Raw genomic sequence first — 14861 nt, forward strand, 5'->3', positions numbered from 1 at the left:
AAGATCAATAAAATTAATAAGCCTCTAGCACAACTGAAAAGAGAAAACATATTAACAATGTCTGAAATGAAAGAGGGGTTATTACTATGGACCCCACAGACACTAAAAGGATAATAAGGGAATACTCTGAACAACTCTACACACATAAACTCACCAATGTAGATGAAATAGATCAATTACTTAAAATAAGAAACTACCCAAACTCATTCAAAATGACATAAATAACTGAATAATCCTACAACTATTTAAAAAACTGAATTCATAGTTTAAAAAACTTTACAAAATATAAATATCCGGATCCAGATTGTTTATGGGTGAATTATATCAACTATTTCAAGAAGAAATAACACAAATACACACAATCTATTGTAGAAAAATAGAATAGGAGGAAACACTTTCTAAGTTATTTTATGAGGCCAGTATAACCCTGATACCAAAACCAGAAAAAGACAGTATAAGAAAAATACAGACCAATATCAGATGACAAATCCACATGAAAGGATATTCAACATAATTAGTCATTAGGAAAATGCAAATCAAAACCATGAGATGCTCACTAGGATTGCTATAATTTTAAAAAGGGACAATAACAAGTATTGTCAAGGATATTAAGAAATTGGAACTCTGATGTATTGCTGGTAGAAATGTAGTATGGTGCAGCTACTTTGGAAAACAGTTTGACAGCTCCTCAAAAAGTTAAACATAAAGTTATCATGTGACCTGGCAATTCCACGCCTAGGTATATAACCAAGAAAAATAAAAACTTATATACGCAAAAACGTAGGTACTAATGTTGATAGCAACATTATTCATAGTAGTTCAAAAGTGGAAACAATCCACATGTCCATCAGCTGATGAGTGGATAAACAATATGTGGTATATTCATACAATGGAATATTATTTGGCCATAACAAGGAGTGATGTACAGATACATTCTACAACATGGATAAAACCTGAAACCTTTATACTAGGTGAAAGGAACCAGATACAAAAGGCGAAACATTGCCAGGAGTGGTGGCTCACACCTGTAATCCCAGCACTTTGGGAGGCCAAGGCGGGTGGATCAATTGAGGTCAGGAGTTTGAGTCTAGCCTGGCTGACATGGTGAAACCCCATCTGTACTAAAAATACAAAAAAATTAGCCAGGCATGGTGGCACGACCCTGTAATCACAGTTACTCAGGAGGCTGAGGCAAGAGAATCGCTTGAACCCAGGAGGTCGATGCTGCAGTGAGCCAAGATTGTGCCACTGCACTTCAGCCTGGGTGACAGGGCGAGACTCTGTCTCAAAAAAAAAAAAAAAAAAAGGCAAAACATTGTTTAATTCCATTTATGTAAAACAAAAACACCTGGAACTAATTTGTGAGTTTAGCAAGTTCATAGGATACAAGGCTAATCCATAAAAGTTAATTGTGCTAATGACAAAATTATAGACATGGAGAACAGGTTAGTGGGTTTTAGGAACCAGGGAGGACAGTAAGGAGGGAGATGGCTGTGGCTAACAAAGGGTAGCACAAGTGATCCTTGTGATGGAACTGTTCTGTTTCTTGACTATGGTGGTGGCCACACAAACCTACACATGTGATAAAATTGCATAGAATTAATACATACACAAAATGAGTGCATATAAAACTGGTGATGTCTGAATAAGCTGGGTGGATAGTGTCCATGCCAACTTCCTAGTTGTGTATTATACTAAAGTTATGCAAGATGTTACCATTGAGGTAAACTGATATATGGGATCTCTGTATTATTTCTCACAACTGCATGTGAATCTACAATTATCTCAAAATAAAGAGTAAACAAAAAAATCAACTGGAACTCTCTTACATGGTTACTGGGAATGCAAAATGGTACATCCACTCTGGAAAATAATTTCGTAATTTCTTCTAAAGTTAAACATATACTTGCTATACAACCCAGCAATCCCAATCCCATTTCTAGATATTTACCCTAGACAAATAAGAACTTGTATCTACACAAAAATGTACACAAATGTATGAAGCTCTATTAATAATTGTCAAAACTGGAAACAAAGATCTTTCAATAGATAAATGGATAAATAAACTGTGGTATATCTAGGCAACAGAATATTACTCAGCAATAAGTAGGAACAAACCACTGACACATGCAACCACTTGATGAATCTCAAAGACATTTATGAGTGAAAGAAGCCAGTATCGAAAGGTTACATGCTCTATGATTCCATTTTTATGACATTTTCAAAAAGACAAAAGTGTAGTCATAGAGAAGAGTAGTTGCCAGATGTTATATGGGGGAAGGGTGTTATACAGAGAATTTTTTAGGGTGATGTTACTGCTGGAATCCTAATTGTGGAGATGGTTACAGGACTCTACACATATGTTAAAACTCACAGAACTGTGCACCAAAATTAAGAAGTCAATTTTTCTGTATGTTAATTTAAAAAAATAAAAGAAATTTTAAAAAGGCAATTTTGCCATTTAAAATTTATAGTTAATATATTTAGAGAGGCTATTTAGAATTTGTTGTTTGCAGCATATTTCCATATACAACAACATTTTAATAAGTACCATAGGCTTCACTTTACAGTGTATGATGGTGCTCACAGAGCATAATATGAAAATGTCCTAACTCAAACTTCAATTAAGAAAAAAGGAAAACAACAGTTTTAACGTCAAAAATGTTCGGTAAACGCCAAGCAAAAGAACATTTATTTTGGTGATCTTTACTCAGACTGTAGCTGCAAACAACATGCGGAACAAGTGTCTGCTAATTTTTTTAAACATAAAAAGCAGATTTAGTTTTGCTGACACATTAATGGTGATTATAATAATCATTAAATAGTAAATAAAAAGGTTAAATGATCTATAAATAGACTAAAACCCACACAGGTAATTTGAAGCAAAGATGAGCTTTGTAACTCTTCAATTTTAAAATGTTGGATTAAAAACCATAGCATTAGGTCAAATCAAGGATGATATGCATTGCAATCAAATAAACTGTCTGTGTAGAAATAAGGAAGTTTTCATCATTAACCCCACAAAATTCAAGTAAATACTCCAATGTAAAATAGCCTTTTAAGAAACATCTTTGAATGTTTGTCAAAAACATATAGCATTTTAAAAATGCATACTAAATGTATGCTAAATGCAACATTCAAGTCAGGGAAATGATAAATGCTATATATTCAAATCAGCTAAGTTAAAAAAATTACTTAACTGGCTGGGCGCGGTGGCTCAAGCCTGTAATCCCAGCACTTTGGGAGGCTGAGACGGGCGGATCACGAGGTCAGGAAATTGAGACCATCCTGGCTAACATGGTGAAACCCCGTCTCTACTAAAAAAATACAAAAAACTAGCTGGATGAGGTGGCAGGTGCCTGTAGTCCCAGCTACTTGAGAGGCTGAGGCAGGAGAATGGCATAAACCCGGGAGGCGGAGCTTGCAGTGAGCTGAGATCCGGCCACTGCACTCTAGCCTGGGCAACAGAGCGCGACTCCATCTAAAAAAAAAAAATTACTTAGCTATAATTAAGTACTTCTGAGCCAGGTATGGCGGCATGTGCCTGTAGTCCCAGCTATTCAGGAGGCTGAGGCAGGAGAATCACTTGAGCCCAGAGTTCAAGTCCAGCCTGGGCAACATAGTGAGTCCTTTGTCCTTAAAAAAACAAAAAACAAAACAAAACAGAATTTAAAGTATTTCTTTGTAAGCATGTAGGTTTCCAATTCTAGCTATGATTATTCTGAACTACAGAGAGGAAACAGGTCAGCCTATCTATGAAATGGATCAGACCTTCAGCTGCTTCCAGATGGTTTCTGCATTAAACTGAACAATCTACACAGAAATTCCAGTGATGACATAAATCTATATGTCTGGGTTTCCTTCACATGTTATAAAACATTGGTCCCATTGTAGCTATAATATCTGCATAGGGAGCACTCTGGCTCAGCTCGATAGCCCGCTGTTTTCTTAGGACAAGAAAGCTATAAAATTTGGCAGCTGCTTGTTTTCGGTCGCTATTTCTACAGAGCTTCATCAGACTAAAGGACTGCATTCCCATCTTGTTAGATTCCTGGGAAAATAGTTAGAAAAGAAAAAAGAAAAGGGAAACAAGATCATTAGAAGTAAAGCCAGCTATAAATGCATAATGAACAACAAAATATTAACATTTTGGATAAACGACTATAAAATCCTTAAGTGGAAAAAAGGAAATGACTCCTTAGTAAACATAAAAACAAAACAAGTCACTGTACACAAGCTTGGTTTGTGAAGAACACGCATGCAAAAGAATTCCAAAATGTTATACAAATTTGTAATGTGTTACACAAATGTTAGACCTTTTTAAAATGGACGTTAACATAAATGGCTCCTGTGGAAAGGGCAATTAGTCTATATTTGCAGAGACAAAAAAAAAAAAAAAAATCCACAGGACTTTGGGAGGCTTCAAATACAGTGAAAATGATCAGCCTATCGGTCTTCTTCTACTTAAAAGTACTAGTGTTGGTGTTGACTATAAACAACTCTAGTTTCAGTGTCAGGGGATTATGACTATGTAAACAACTCCCAATTTCTTTGCACAGATTAAAAAGATGTCGGATTCACTATATGACATCTGTGTACCTACTGAAAATAACTGAGGTACAATAAAGTATTTTAATTATGGATGAAGATAATTCTTTTCATGAAGACTAGGATTTGGAATCAGATTCCTAGAGAAGTATAATTTTTTAGTTAGAAATACTGCAGTGTGGCCAGGTGCAGTGGCTCACGCCTGTAATCTTTGGGAGGCAAAGGAGGGCGGATCACTTGAAGTCAGGAATTCCAGACCAGTCTGGCAAACACGGTGAAACCCTGTCTGTACTAAAAATACAAAAATGAGCTGGGTATGGTGGCATGTGCCTGTAATCCCAGCTATTTGGGAGGCTGAGGCAGGAGAATCGCTTGAAACCAGGAGGAAGAGGTTGCAGTGAGCTGAGATCACACCACCGCACTCTAGCATGGGTGACGTGAGACTCCATCTCAAAAAAAGAAAAAAAAAAAAGAAAGAAAGAAACACTGTAGTGAATACTGGCCAATGTCCCTAGGAGTATCATACTCCTCGGACAGTTGTGAAGCATATTTAGAAATACCATATACAAGGTTTTGCTTGTCTATAACATTCAACAAATTAATAAATTAAATACATTATCATACTTTATCTTAACCAAAGGTGTAGCCCAGGGTGAGTAACCTTTCAAAGATGGCATATCCAGCCTACATTTATTCCCTGCCTTGAGAGAAAAGATGAGAAATGGATGGCTTTTTCCTCCCGGGAGAGAACAAGGACAGCTTTTTCAATTTCAAGAATTCTTTTGAAAAACCCTAAAGGGACAAATATGCAAGATTAAACATAAGTGTTTATTTGTGTTCCCTTCAGAAACCTTTCTGAAATGAAGGTAAAGGAAGAAAAAGTGACAAAGGAAGGAGACAAAGACAAAGAAAGTGGAAGACATAACTGACTTAGTAGAGACAACTGAATCCTAAATGCTGGCAGCGGGGAAGCCAGCAAAAAGCAAGCCGATCTGAGTGAGATACAGTACCTTGGAAAAGCTCAGGAATTGGAGACATCAGTGTATCATAAACTGGGGAGAGGGATTAAGCTGAAAACAGGAGAATTACTTGAGAATCTACTTAGGAACAGTTAGCCCTTCTGTCCACTCCACCACCTCACAGAATCAGAGACCACTACTCACATAGCAGAAGGTGTGACGTTGCCCTTCTGGAGATACCAAGCATTGAGGCTTTGGACTTAAGGCACTAGCGCTGTGGATGGTGAAGTGTCATACCACAAACAGTGGGATTAAGGGAAATTCTACACTCTGAACAGTGAGATAACCAGCCTCTCCTTTATCTCCTTCTGATTCCTGAGCTACTGACATCGTGCTTACATGTCCTAGGCAGTAGACTTAAAGATTACTCTGGAAAAGCCAACTATTCTAAGGGAGAACAAAACCCAGTTACATAATACAATCTGGGGAAGGTGAGGGGTGCCACCCAATGACCTCAGTATAAAGACCATAAGTCTACAAGCCTTCATGCGTATATAACTTCCAATCAGTTTTTTGGTGTCTCTATCTTAAAAAAAAACAGATAATCCTAGGATCTACAAGACATTTGAGTAAAATCTCTAATATTAAACAGCAAAAAGGAATGCATTCAACAACATCACTAAGGAAAGATAATGCAGGGAGCAGAAGTGCAATCTCTGAAGTTAAGAAGTTTTTCATTGTATCCATGAAAAATGGCTAGGATAATAGTGAGAGGAAGCAGATCAGTGGTTGCTTGGGAATGGGGGTGCCAGTTGGAAGTATGCAAATGAGGGATTCACAAGGGGCACAAGGAAACTTTTTCTGGTTTGAGATATGTTTACTCCTTGATTGTGGTGAAGGTTTTACAGTTGTATGCATATGTCAAGACTTATCTAATGCATACTTTAAATAGAAATAGTTTACTGCATGTTAATAATATCTCAACAAAGCTGCTTAAAAACCTAATTAAATACTTAAATAAAAATATCATGATGCTATAAAACAAAAGGTTAGTAAACAAGAAAAAACTCCTGGAAAACAAAAAGGTGAAAGCAGATATAGAAATTCAGTGAAGTCTAGAAGACAAAGTTGAAGAAATCTAGAGAGTAGAAAAACACAAATAAAAGGAAATTAATATAGAGGATAAAAGATGTTTTTAAAATTAAAGGAGCAGTTCAGGACATCCAACATCTGACCCATTGGCCCTTCAGGAAGATAAATAACAAGGAAATTGAGGCCAGGAGTTTGAAACCAGCCTGAGCAACACAGTAGGACCTTGACTCTATGAAAAACTTTAAAAAATAATAATAATAAGGAGAAAGTTCAAGAAACTTTTAAAAATTTTCTAAAACTCAGGAACATGAAATTTCCATATAAAAGAACACACTACATGGTAAGCACAACAAGTGAAAGAAAAAAAAACCCAAAGCACCTCATGAAATTCCAGAGTGCCAGGGATAATAATAATAATAATAATAATAATAAAAGATCAAAAGCTTCCAGAAAGAAAATAGATTTCTTACAAAGGATCACCAACTAAGGCAACATCTGACCTCTCAATAACATCACAAGAATCTTGGCAATGTTACAAAGCCTTCAACATCTGAAAGAAATATATTTTCAACTTATGTCTAGAGACAGTCATGTTAAAGGTAAAAGAAATGCTCAGGCTGGTATGGAGGGTCTCTATCTCTTATGAACTATTTATCTCGGGAAATCATGAAAGGATGTTAACCACCAAAAAATTTAAGATAAAGGAAGATCAAAGCACCCAAAACCACACAGGAAATAATACATACAGGAAAGAGACAAATTCTCATGTTTATGACAAAGCAATATCCCAAGACAAAAACTATGGAGCAGACCCAAAGAGCAACTGGTTTGTATCAATCAGAACAAGAGGATGGTGAACCTCCAGAGAGATACCTTTAAGGGAAGAAAAAGGAACTGATGGATCACTTGATAAGAGATATTATAAAATATTATAAAACCATAAAAATGGTATTTTTGTCAGAGTTTGGTCATATTGTCTGAGCTTGGAAAAGTAATTAAAATGGGTTTATAGACTGAGCAAATGAAAAAAAATGAGGTAATGATTAACTTGAAAAAAGCCTAATGACAAAACAATCATAAACTTGACAAGAAATGTAATCACGCTATGAAGCTTCAATGTAAACTAATTTTTATACCGTATTTATGGCAGCAGCTGCTAGTTGTCCTTTAATTTCCATTCTCTTCTTCTATAGTAATGGAATTATTAGCTGGGACTAAGCTTACCAGATAAAGACTACATTTCCCAGCTAGATGCGGTAATGTGATTAAGTGCTGGTCAATGAAGCGTTAGAAGTTATAAAATTTCTGGCCAGCGCGGTGGTTTACGCCTGTAATCCCAGCACTTTGGGAGCCCGAGGCGGGGGGGATCACGAGGTCAGGAGATCGAGACCACGGTGAAACCCCATTTCTACTAAAAATACAAAAAATTAGCTGGGCGCGGTGGTGGGCGCCTGTAGTCCCAGCTACTCTGGAGGCTGAGGCAGGAGAATGGCGTGAACCTGGCAGGCGGAGCTTGCAGTGAGTAGAGATCGCACCACTGCACTTCAGCCTGGGCGACAGAGCGAGACTCCGTCTCAAAAAAATAAAAAATAAAAAAAAAAAAGTGATACAATTTCTGGGTTGTATAGTTAAAGGAAACTTTGCTGCTGATTGGAGTACAGACCTGGTGGGTAGTTAGCCATTTTGGATCTTGAGAAGAGAAGGGAAACCTGGGTCCCTGACAACTTTGTGAGCATAGCCGCCATACCAGATTGAACCTTTACCTGAGAGATAAACAAACTTCTATCTTTTTTAAGTCATTAGTATTTTGGCTTCCTGTCACAATCAAACCTGCATCATAACTATTACAAATATAACACTGTAAACACATAACACTATGCTAAAAGTATAGTAGGGAGGGGAAGGTAACTAAGTTAAACTTTTGTTTTCTGTCAAAAGAATTCAGTAAAGTTTAAAGCTGAAATACCAAGAAAGAGCACTAAAAGCATGTTTATTAAGAATATAGATATAAATACTAAAGAAGCAGCTTAATGTAGTTGCTTCTGGTGAGCAGGACTTAGGGAAAGGAGGGGTAGGACAAAGGCCTTTCTGTCTTTTCAGCCTTATTGCATGGTGCTATGGAACTTTTAAAATAATATGCATGTATTATTTTGATAAAAATATAAATTAAATTGAAAAATTATTTGAGCTGTCACTCTTGAACTGCTATCAACTAAGTTTCAGGTTGAGAATTAGTTGGTATCCTGCTAAAAATGAGAATGGGACACAGAATAGATAGATACCTAAGGGTATGAGTGTGGGTAAGAAGTTGATTAGAATATGCAGGCACCAAAACCAAACTTTTATATTTAGCCCTGGGTATACTACTGAAAATCACTGCACTCTAGTGGGATTTGGCCTCAAAAAAATAAGGAAAATTACTGCGTTTTCATTAATATCTAGAAGCTTGAAGTTATAGTATTTACTTATTTTTTTAAATAAAAATAGGGTTGACAAACCCTAGCATCTTACCCGTAAATGATTTAACAACTGAAGTATTCTTCGATTCCATCTCTCTGTCTCAATATTTTCTTCATTCCTCAATGACTCCTGTTTGAATGATTGATAAATAAAATATTAAATTTAAGCAAATTTTACTAAACGCTTACTATTCACCAATCATAGTGTTATCTTCTACAAGAAACACAATTATTACAATGGGTCCTGACAAATAAAGAGCTTATAGTCTTTATTATTTATAAAGAGAATAAGGCTAACATACAAATATAAACCACCTTTGCACAATTATACCCATACTCTCCAGGGTGTCTTCTGATAAGAGGCTCCAAAATAGGAGATTCTGCCATCTTTATCTGGTAATGTGCCCAGGGCCTTTTGGTTACTTTGAAAAGTAAAATTAGCAAAGACAACAACTTTTGCCTAGGGCTATCCTAGTTCTGGTCAATCTGAACTCAGTTGACAGGAGTAAACATACAGCTATTTCTGCATTGTAAAGGCCTTTATCTGAACTTACCTGGTAATGGAAGCTCTAAACATAACTGCTGTTTAGTAGTTTGTGTACAATTGGGTTAGAAATCTTTCAGATTTCGAGATGCCTTGTCCAAAAAAGATTAACCCACTGCCTGATTGTCTGTCATTGTTATCTAAATAGGTTTTTTTTTTTTTTTTGGTATTTAAGGCTTAACCACTTTCAGAAATACCTCAATATTTAAAAATGGTAGTTGAAATTCTTTGCAAGAATTTATTCTAATCCCTTACAAACTAACACCTTATGATGTTAGAGCAGAAACTGGGCATATGAAAGGTGTTCATGAATCTGATAAAAGAGTAGGCTTACAAGGGGTTGGGGGAAGGGAAGTGGCACAAATCTGGCCTACTTTATAATTTTTCCTAAGCTAATTCTGACCATGCGGCCCAAAAGCATCTGTGTCACTCTCATCACATGTCCACTGTTTGTCTAGCCTTCATGTATAGGAGCCCAGACACTTGCTAAAAGTGCTTTTAATTTCATAGACTCCAAGACAATTAGAGAAAGCACCAGAATATTCTGCATGACATTTTAAATCATGTGAGGCTAAAGGGACTCTTTGACTCGGCCTGGGAACTACTGAGTCCCCATTTCCACCAACTATACCAGCTACCTGGGCCTGCCTATGCTATATGCTTTCTTATATCCCAAAGAGACTAATTTGAAAATATGGTCACTGTATTCTGGAGAGTTTTCCAAATCCCTTCAGCTACAATTTATGATTATTCTTTTCTGGTCTGTCCTTGGATAAATGAGGACACCCACTTATTAATGTTTATTTTATTGTTAAATAAACAAATGCAGTTTTTGAAATGTAAAAACCTCTTTGTTAAAGGTCCATGAGACTCTCGCTTCACCTATAATGCACAACTAAACTAACCAGAGAAAGGCTCAGAAGAAATAGTCTGTGCATTCTGCTAAAGCCTGTCTACTTGATCTATCTGGACACCCTACAGCTGAATCTATTGTGTAGAAAGCCCAGTGGATTATTAAAACAGCTGAACTTGTGCTGTGTTGTGGTTTGCTTGACCATGTATGAAAATAACCTGCATCTATAGAAGCAAAGCGAATAGCAAGAATGAATCAACCACTTCTGGCTCAGCTGTTTGGATACTTCAGGTAAAAAGTTCAGGTAATTTATTCCGCCCTAGATTATCTAGAGAATTCGGTCTCTTTTCCGTGTATGAAAAACAATCAAATAGTCTTGGAACTCATTATATAGATAATTTTATAGAAACAAATTAACATTAGGCTTACTGGGTGTTTTTATATTATTTACTAAAAAACTTTTACTAAAGTTCCTTACAATCTTAAAAATGTTTTCAGTATGCTGGGACAAGACCAGAGAAATAAGACAGTTAACAAGCAGGGAGTCAGGTAAATCAGACTTGACTTCTGTCTTTGCTATTGACATGTGGCCCTCTGACTACCAGATGATTTTGTTTCAAATTTCCAGAAGCCTGGTATAGATACAAGCCTCGTGCCACATAATGTTAAAGGAAAAATTACCTACAATTTCTGTTGTAAATAAGATAAAATTTCAAATGCCCTAGGCCATACTCTTAATATAGCTCTGTTTCTCTAGAGATGTTATACCAATAATTTAAAACAGTGATTCTCAACATTCTAAATCCTGTCACTATTTTTGATAAGCACAAAAATCTCACATTTTCCCTTAAAAGTATTTGAAGTTTCAAAAGAAATTAAAGAAACACAAAAAATCAGAGCAATTCAGAATATTTTATCAAACTATTCACAAACATCTCTGTTGTAATCACAAATTTAAATTATAAATTCAGAAAGTAACATGACAGCTTTAAAAGCCAAGTTTCAGAGAAATAAGGTGTTAAAAATACTTAGGAATGAAGTTTTTAAGAACATCCCCAAGACTATACATATATTTACCAATTCAACTGGACTACATTCAATTTCTTGTGCAAATAAGTCATTCGTTAAAGATGATTCCCCAGCAGCTAAAGACACCATTTCAACAATATCCTGCTGAAGCAAATTAGGGAAAGTTAGGTAAATCTGACAGTGGTTATACAGACACAATCTAATTTTGTTAAATGCTTTAATCACGTGAATGCTCATTTCTCAAACTAGTTTAAAATACTACCCACATTCTCAAAATATTATCTCTGAAATACCCCAGATAGGCAGTCTTTGACTTAAATGTTACTGTTTTCCATATGCCTCCCATAAAGGAAGAACTTGCATGCCCCTTCCCTCCTTGTTTCCTATCCTTTTCCTTTCCTTTTCCCTCTCTACTGCAGGCCTCACATTAAAAGTCTCTACTGCTGTGCTACTGAGACCACTTTGCTTTGAAGCATTTTATCTAGCCCCACTCCCCTACCTCTATTCTCATGCCAATACCAGGTGGCAGAGGAAAGAGATCTGCAATAGGCAAGCAGAGAGGGAGTGAGAGTGAGGAAAGGGATATTAATATCCCTACTGAGGACCATGATAGGATTCCTGCCACCACTGCCGGAGCTGTCACGGGCAAAAGGGAAGAAGAACCTGTCTGCTGGAAGGGGAGTGAAGACATAAAGGAAGAAAGAAAAAGAGACAGCCAGAAATTTCCTAGTCCCTATCATCTCCTTCCCTTCTCATTGCTATAGAAGCTGTCAATCCGTTTTCATCTTCAACCTGTCTCCAAGCTTCATTCCCCCGGTGTCCTCCCCAATCTTGACTAAGGGCCTCCTCTAAGATAGTTTACTTGCTTTTTAACTCAGTTTTAAAAACTGTTAGTAAACATAAGGAGTTACATTTTATTCTTTAATATACATATTTGTGAAGCCTTGTTTTTCTCTTTCAATTTCTATGAACACTCTTTTTGATACTCTCAATTTTGCAGTTATGATATATAAAAATTCTGTTTTATGAAAATTTGAAAATGATTCATCAGAATCAATATTTTCTTGTCCCTTCTTGTTCTTGCACTCCCATGCTTGACTATATTTCACATTTGTTAACATTTTTGGAAGCAAAATAAGAGTAGAATTGAAAAAGCATAAGCATAGGGTAAAGGAATAAAGGTTCAAAAAAACTGGTACATCAATCTCTCTTCTCTCTACTTCAAGCCCATGGGACAATCTATCTTGTTATATCTGTGATAAGTGCAGTTATATTTTCCTTCCAAAATATCATAAACTAAACAGGTTTACCTAATCATAATTTTCGGGAGGTACACTTTAAGAAATGCCTGAGCCCAAGTGAGGGAGAGAGTAGTACTGGCAACCCAGTATCACAATATCCAGTATCTTATCAAATATTTAGTAAAATACTTTCTGCTTGAATGCACTGTGAAATTGTCTTTCCTTCCAAGGGCATTCAGTTTCAACATGGGTTAACTTTGAATTCCCTGTGTGGTTATCAAAATACAGTGATAATGGAACAGACCAGAAAAACACTGGTTTATTTTTATCTGGTATAGCTATAATATTTATATTTGTACAACCAATAAAATAACAATTGAGAAATATTTCAAAGCATATGATTTCCAATTATGTTTTCAAATAGTAATGTTTTTCAAATAAAAAATATATCTTAGAAAGTTTTTAAAATTTCATTTTGGTTATAGATCTTTAGATAAGTCTTTCAGATTCAAGGCCAAGGTAAATGGTGAGTCTAAAATATATTATTCTTAGAGATAAAAGGGTAAATTTATGATGAGAAGCAAAACTTAGGTATACTGGCTGCAGTTCTAAAACATTCCACGACACAAAGAATATGAGGCCTAGTAGGACTCTCAGCATATAACCAGGTTTACATACAGACAATCATTGATTTAACGTATCATGCAAAATACTAGTTCAGTATGAAACCACCTTATCTTGCGATTTACATCCTAAACTCCTGGAAAAATTCTGTAGAAGAAAATCATGTTTTACCCTGCTACTTAGTAAACAAATTGCAAAACAACTTAAAATGAAATATGAATATACAAATGTAAGAAAATATACCAGAGTCCCAACATTCCTTTACTATATCTGTAGAAAATAAAATATTTTTACAATTCTCTCTGGATAACTTACCTCAGAGTTAATATGTTTATTGGTATCCTCATAAGAGCTATGCTGAGATCCACCAATCACATCCTTCCAAGTTTGAGGTTTACTTAACTCTTGCTGGGAATTTGGCTCTTGCATCATGAATGTCTCTAAATTATCAAGGAAATAAAGATAATTTCACCAAAATATCTTTCAAACTTGAATTGTGATATTGTTGTAACAAAAGAAAACTTCTGACAGACACGTTGGGATCCAAGAATTTAAGCAAAGGATACACAAACTTTCTTATTGCTCCCAAGTCTCACATATGTATCTTCCCTTTCCTGTCCTCTGTCTCTTTATCACCTCCACTCCCCATTCTCTGCCAACCATCTCCTCTACACACGCTCTCACACATTCACTCACAAGACAACATGGATAACTCAAGCCCATTGTGGTATATCGTTCAGTAGATTTAATGCCTTCAGGAAGGATGATCAGGAAGTGGAGGCTCCCTCATCACATCAATTGGTTTTATTATTACTTTATAATTATCATGATAAAAATCAGTAATTATTAATATTCCATGTGCCTTTTGGGTAGACAGAAATACCCGTCTCAAGTTAACTGTATTAAGTGCTGTTCTTATCCTTACATGACTTTTCATGTTAGTTGTTTTACATTGAAACGTTATCTTGCTAGATAGAAAGATTTTCTTTTTTGAGGATTTTTGAGTACTGCCTTTGAGAGTGAAGGAGGTAGAAAAAGTGATAATAAGAATGGTTTACATAGTATATATACTTCATCTTTTTAATGAAATCTCTGGGACAAAAATTAATCCAAAATGCAGAAAAATGCAATACTGAAGTAATAATTTCATTTAAGTTCAACTACTCTTCCAGAGTTAGCATTTATACTTGAGAACATGGAATTGGATCCCATCTTCATTTTGAAATTTAAAACATCAAATTTTTGTTGCCACAACATTCCCCTCAACATCAAGAGAATTAAGAAGTCTCACCTATGATATTTTGGTTTCCCACTTCTTCCCTTACTGACTCCTTCTGTATCATTTTTCTTCCAAGTTTAAAGCCAGAGGACAGAAAGCATTTTGTAAACAACTGTAAAAATACACACTTTTGTTTTTTTTGTTTTTGCACCAGCAAAGCAATTCAAGAAAACACAAGCACATATCTAAAAAGGAAAAACTATAATTCATACACACAATCCAGAAAATTAATT

General features: G+C 35.7%; 1 protein-coding gene across 2 annotated transcripts in view; it reads right to left on the reverse strand.

Annotated features, from left to right (window-relative positions):
* Window positions 1–3618: 3618 nt before the first annotated feature.
* RAD21L1 (RAD21 cohesin complex component like 1) overlaps window positions 3619–14861 on the reverse strand; it is a 28845-nt gene continuing 17602 nt past the window's right edge. The window contains exons 10-14 of one of the 2 annotated variants that reach the window (XM_033185957.1): window positions 14641–14740; window positions 13665–13789; window positions 11533–11625; window positions 9111–9188; window positions 3619–4051 (exon numbers count right to left, since the gene is read on the reverse strand). In XM_033185957.1, coding sequence (XP_033041848.1) covers window positions 3863–4051; window positions 9111–9188; window positions 11533–11625; window positions 13665–13789; window positions 14641–14740 — 585 coding nt within the window. In that variant the 3' untranslated portion in view covers window positions 3619–3862. Of the gene's footprint in view, window positions 4052–9110; window positions 9189–11532; window positions 11629–13664; window positions 13790–14640; window positions 14741–14861 lie in introns of both variants that reach the window. The other variant, XM_033185956.1, reaches the window with a different exon arrangement.

The sequence above is a fragment of the Trachypithecus francoisi genome, unplaced genomic scaffold (assembly GCF_009764315.1).
Source record: "Trachypithecus francoisi isolate TF-2019V2 unplaced genomic scaffold, Tfra_2.0 Lachesis_group21, whole genome shotgun sequence".
NCBI lineage: Eukaryota > Metazoa > Chordata > Mammalia > Primates > Cercopithecidae > Trachypithecus > Trachypithecus francoisi.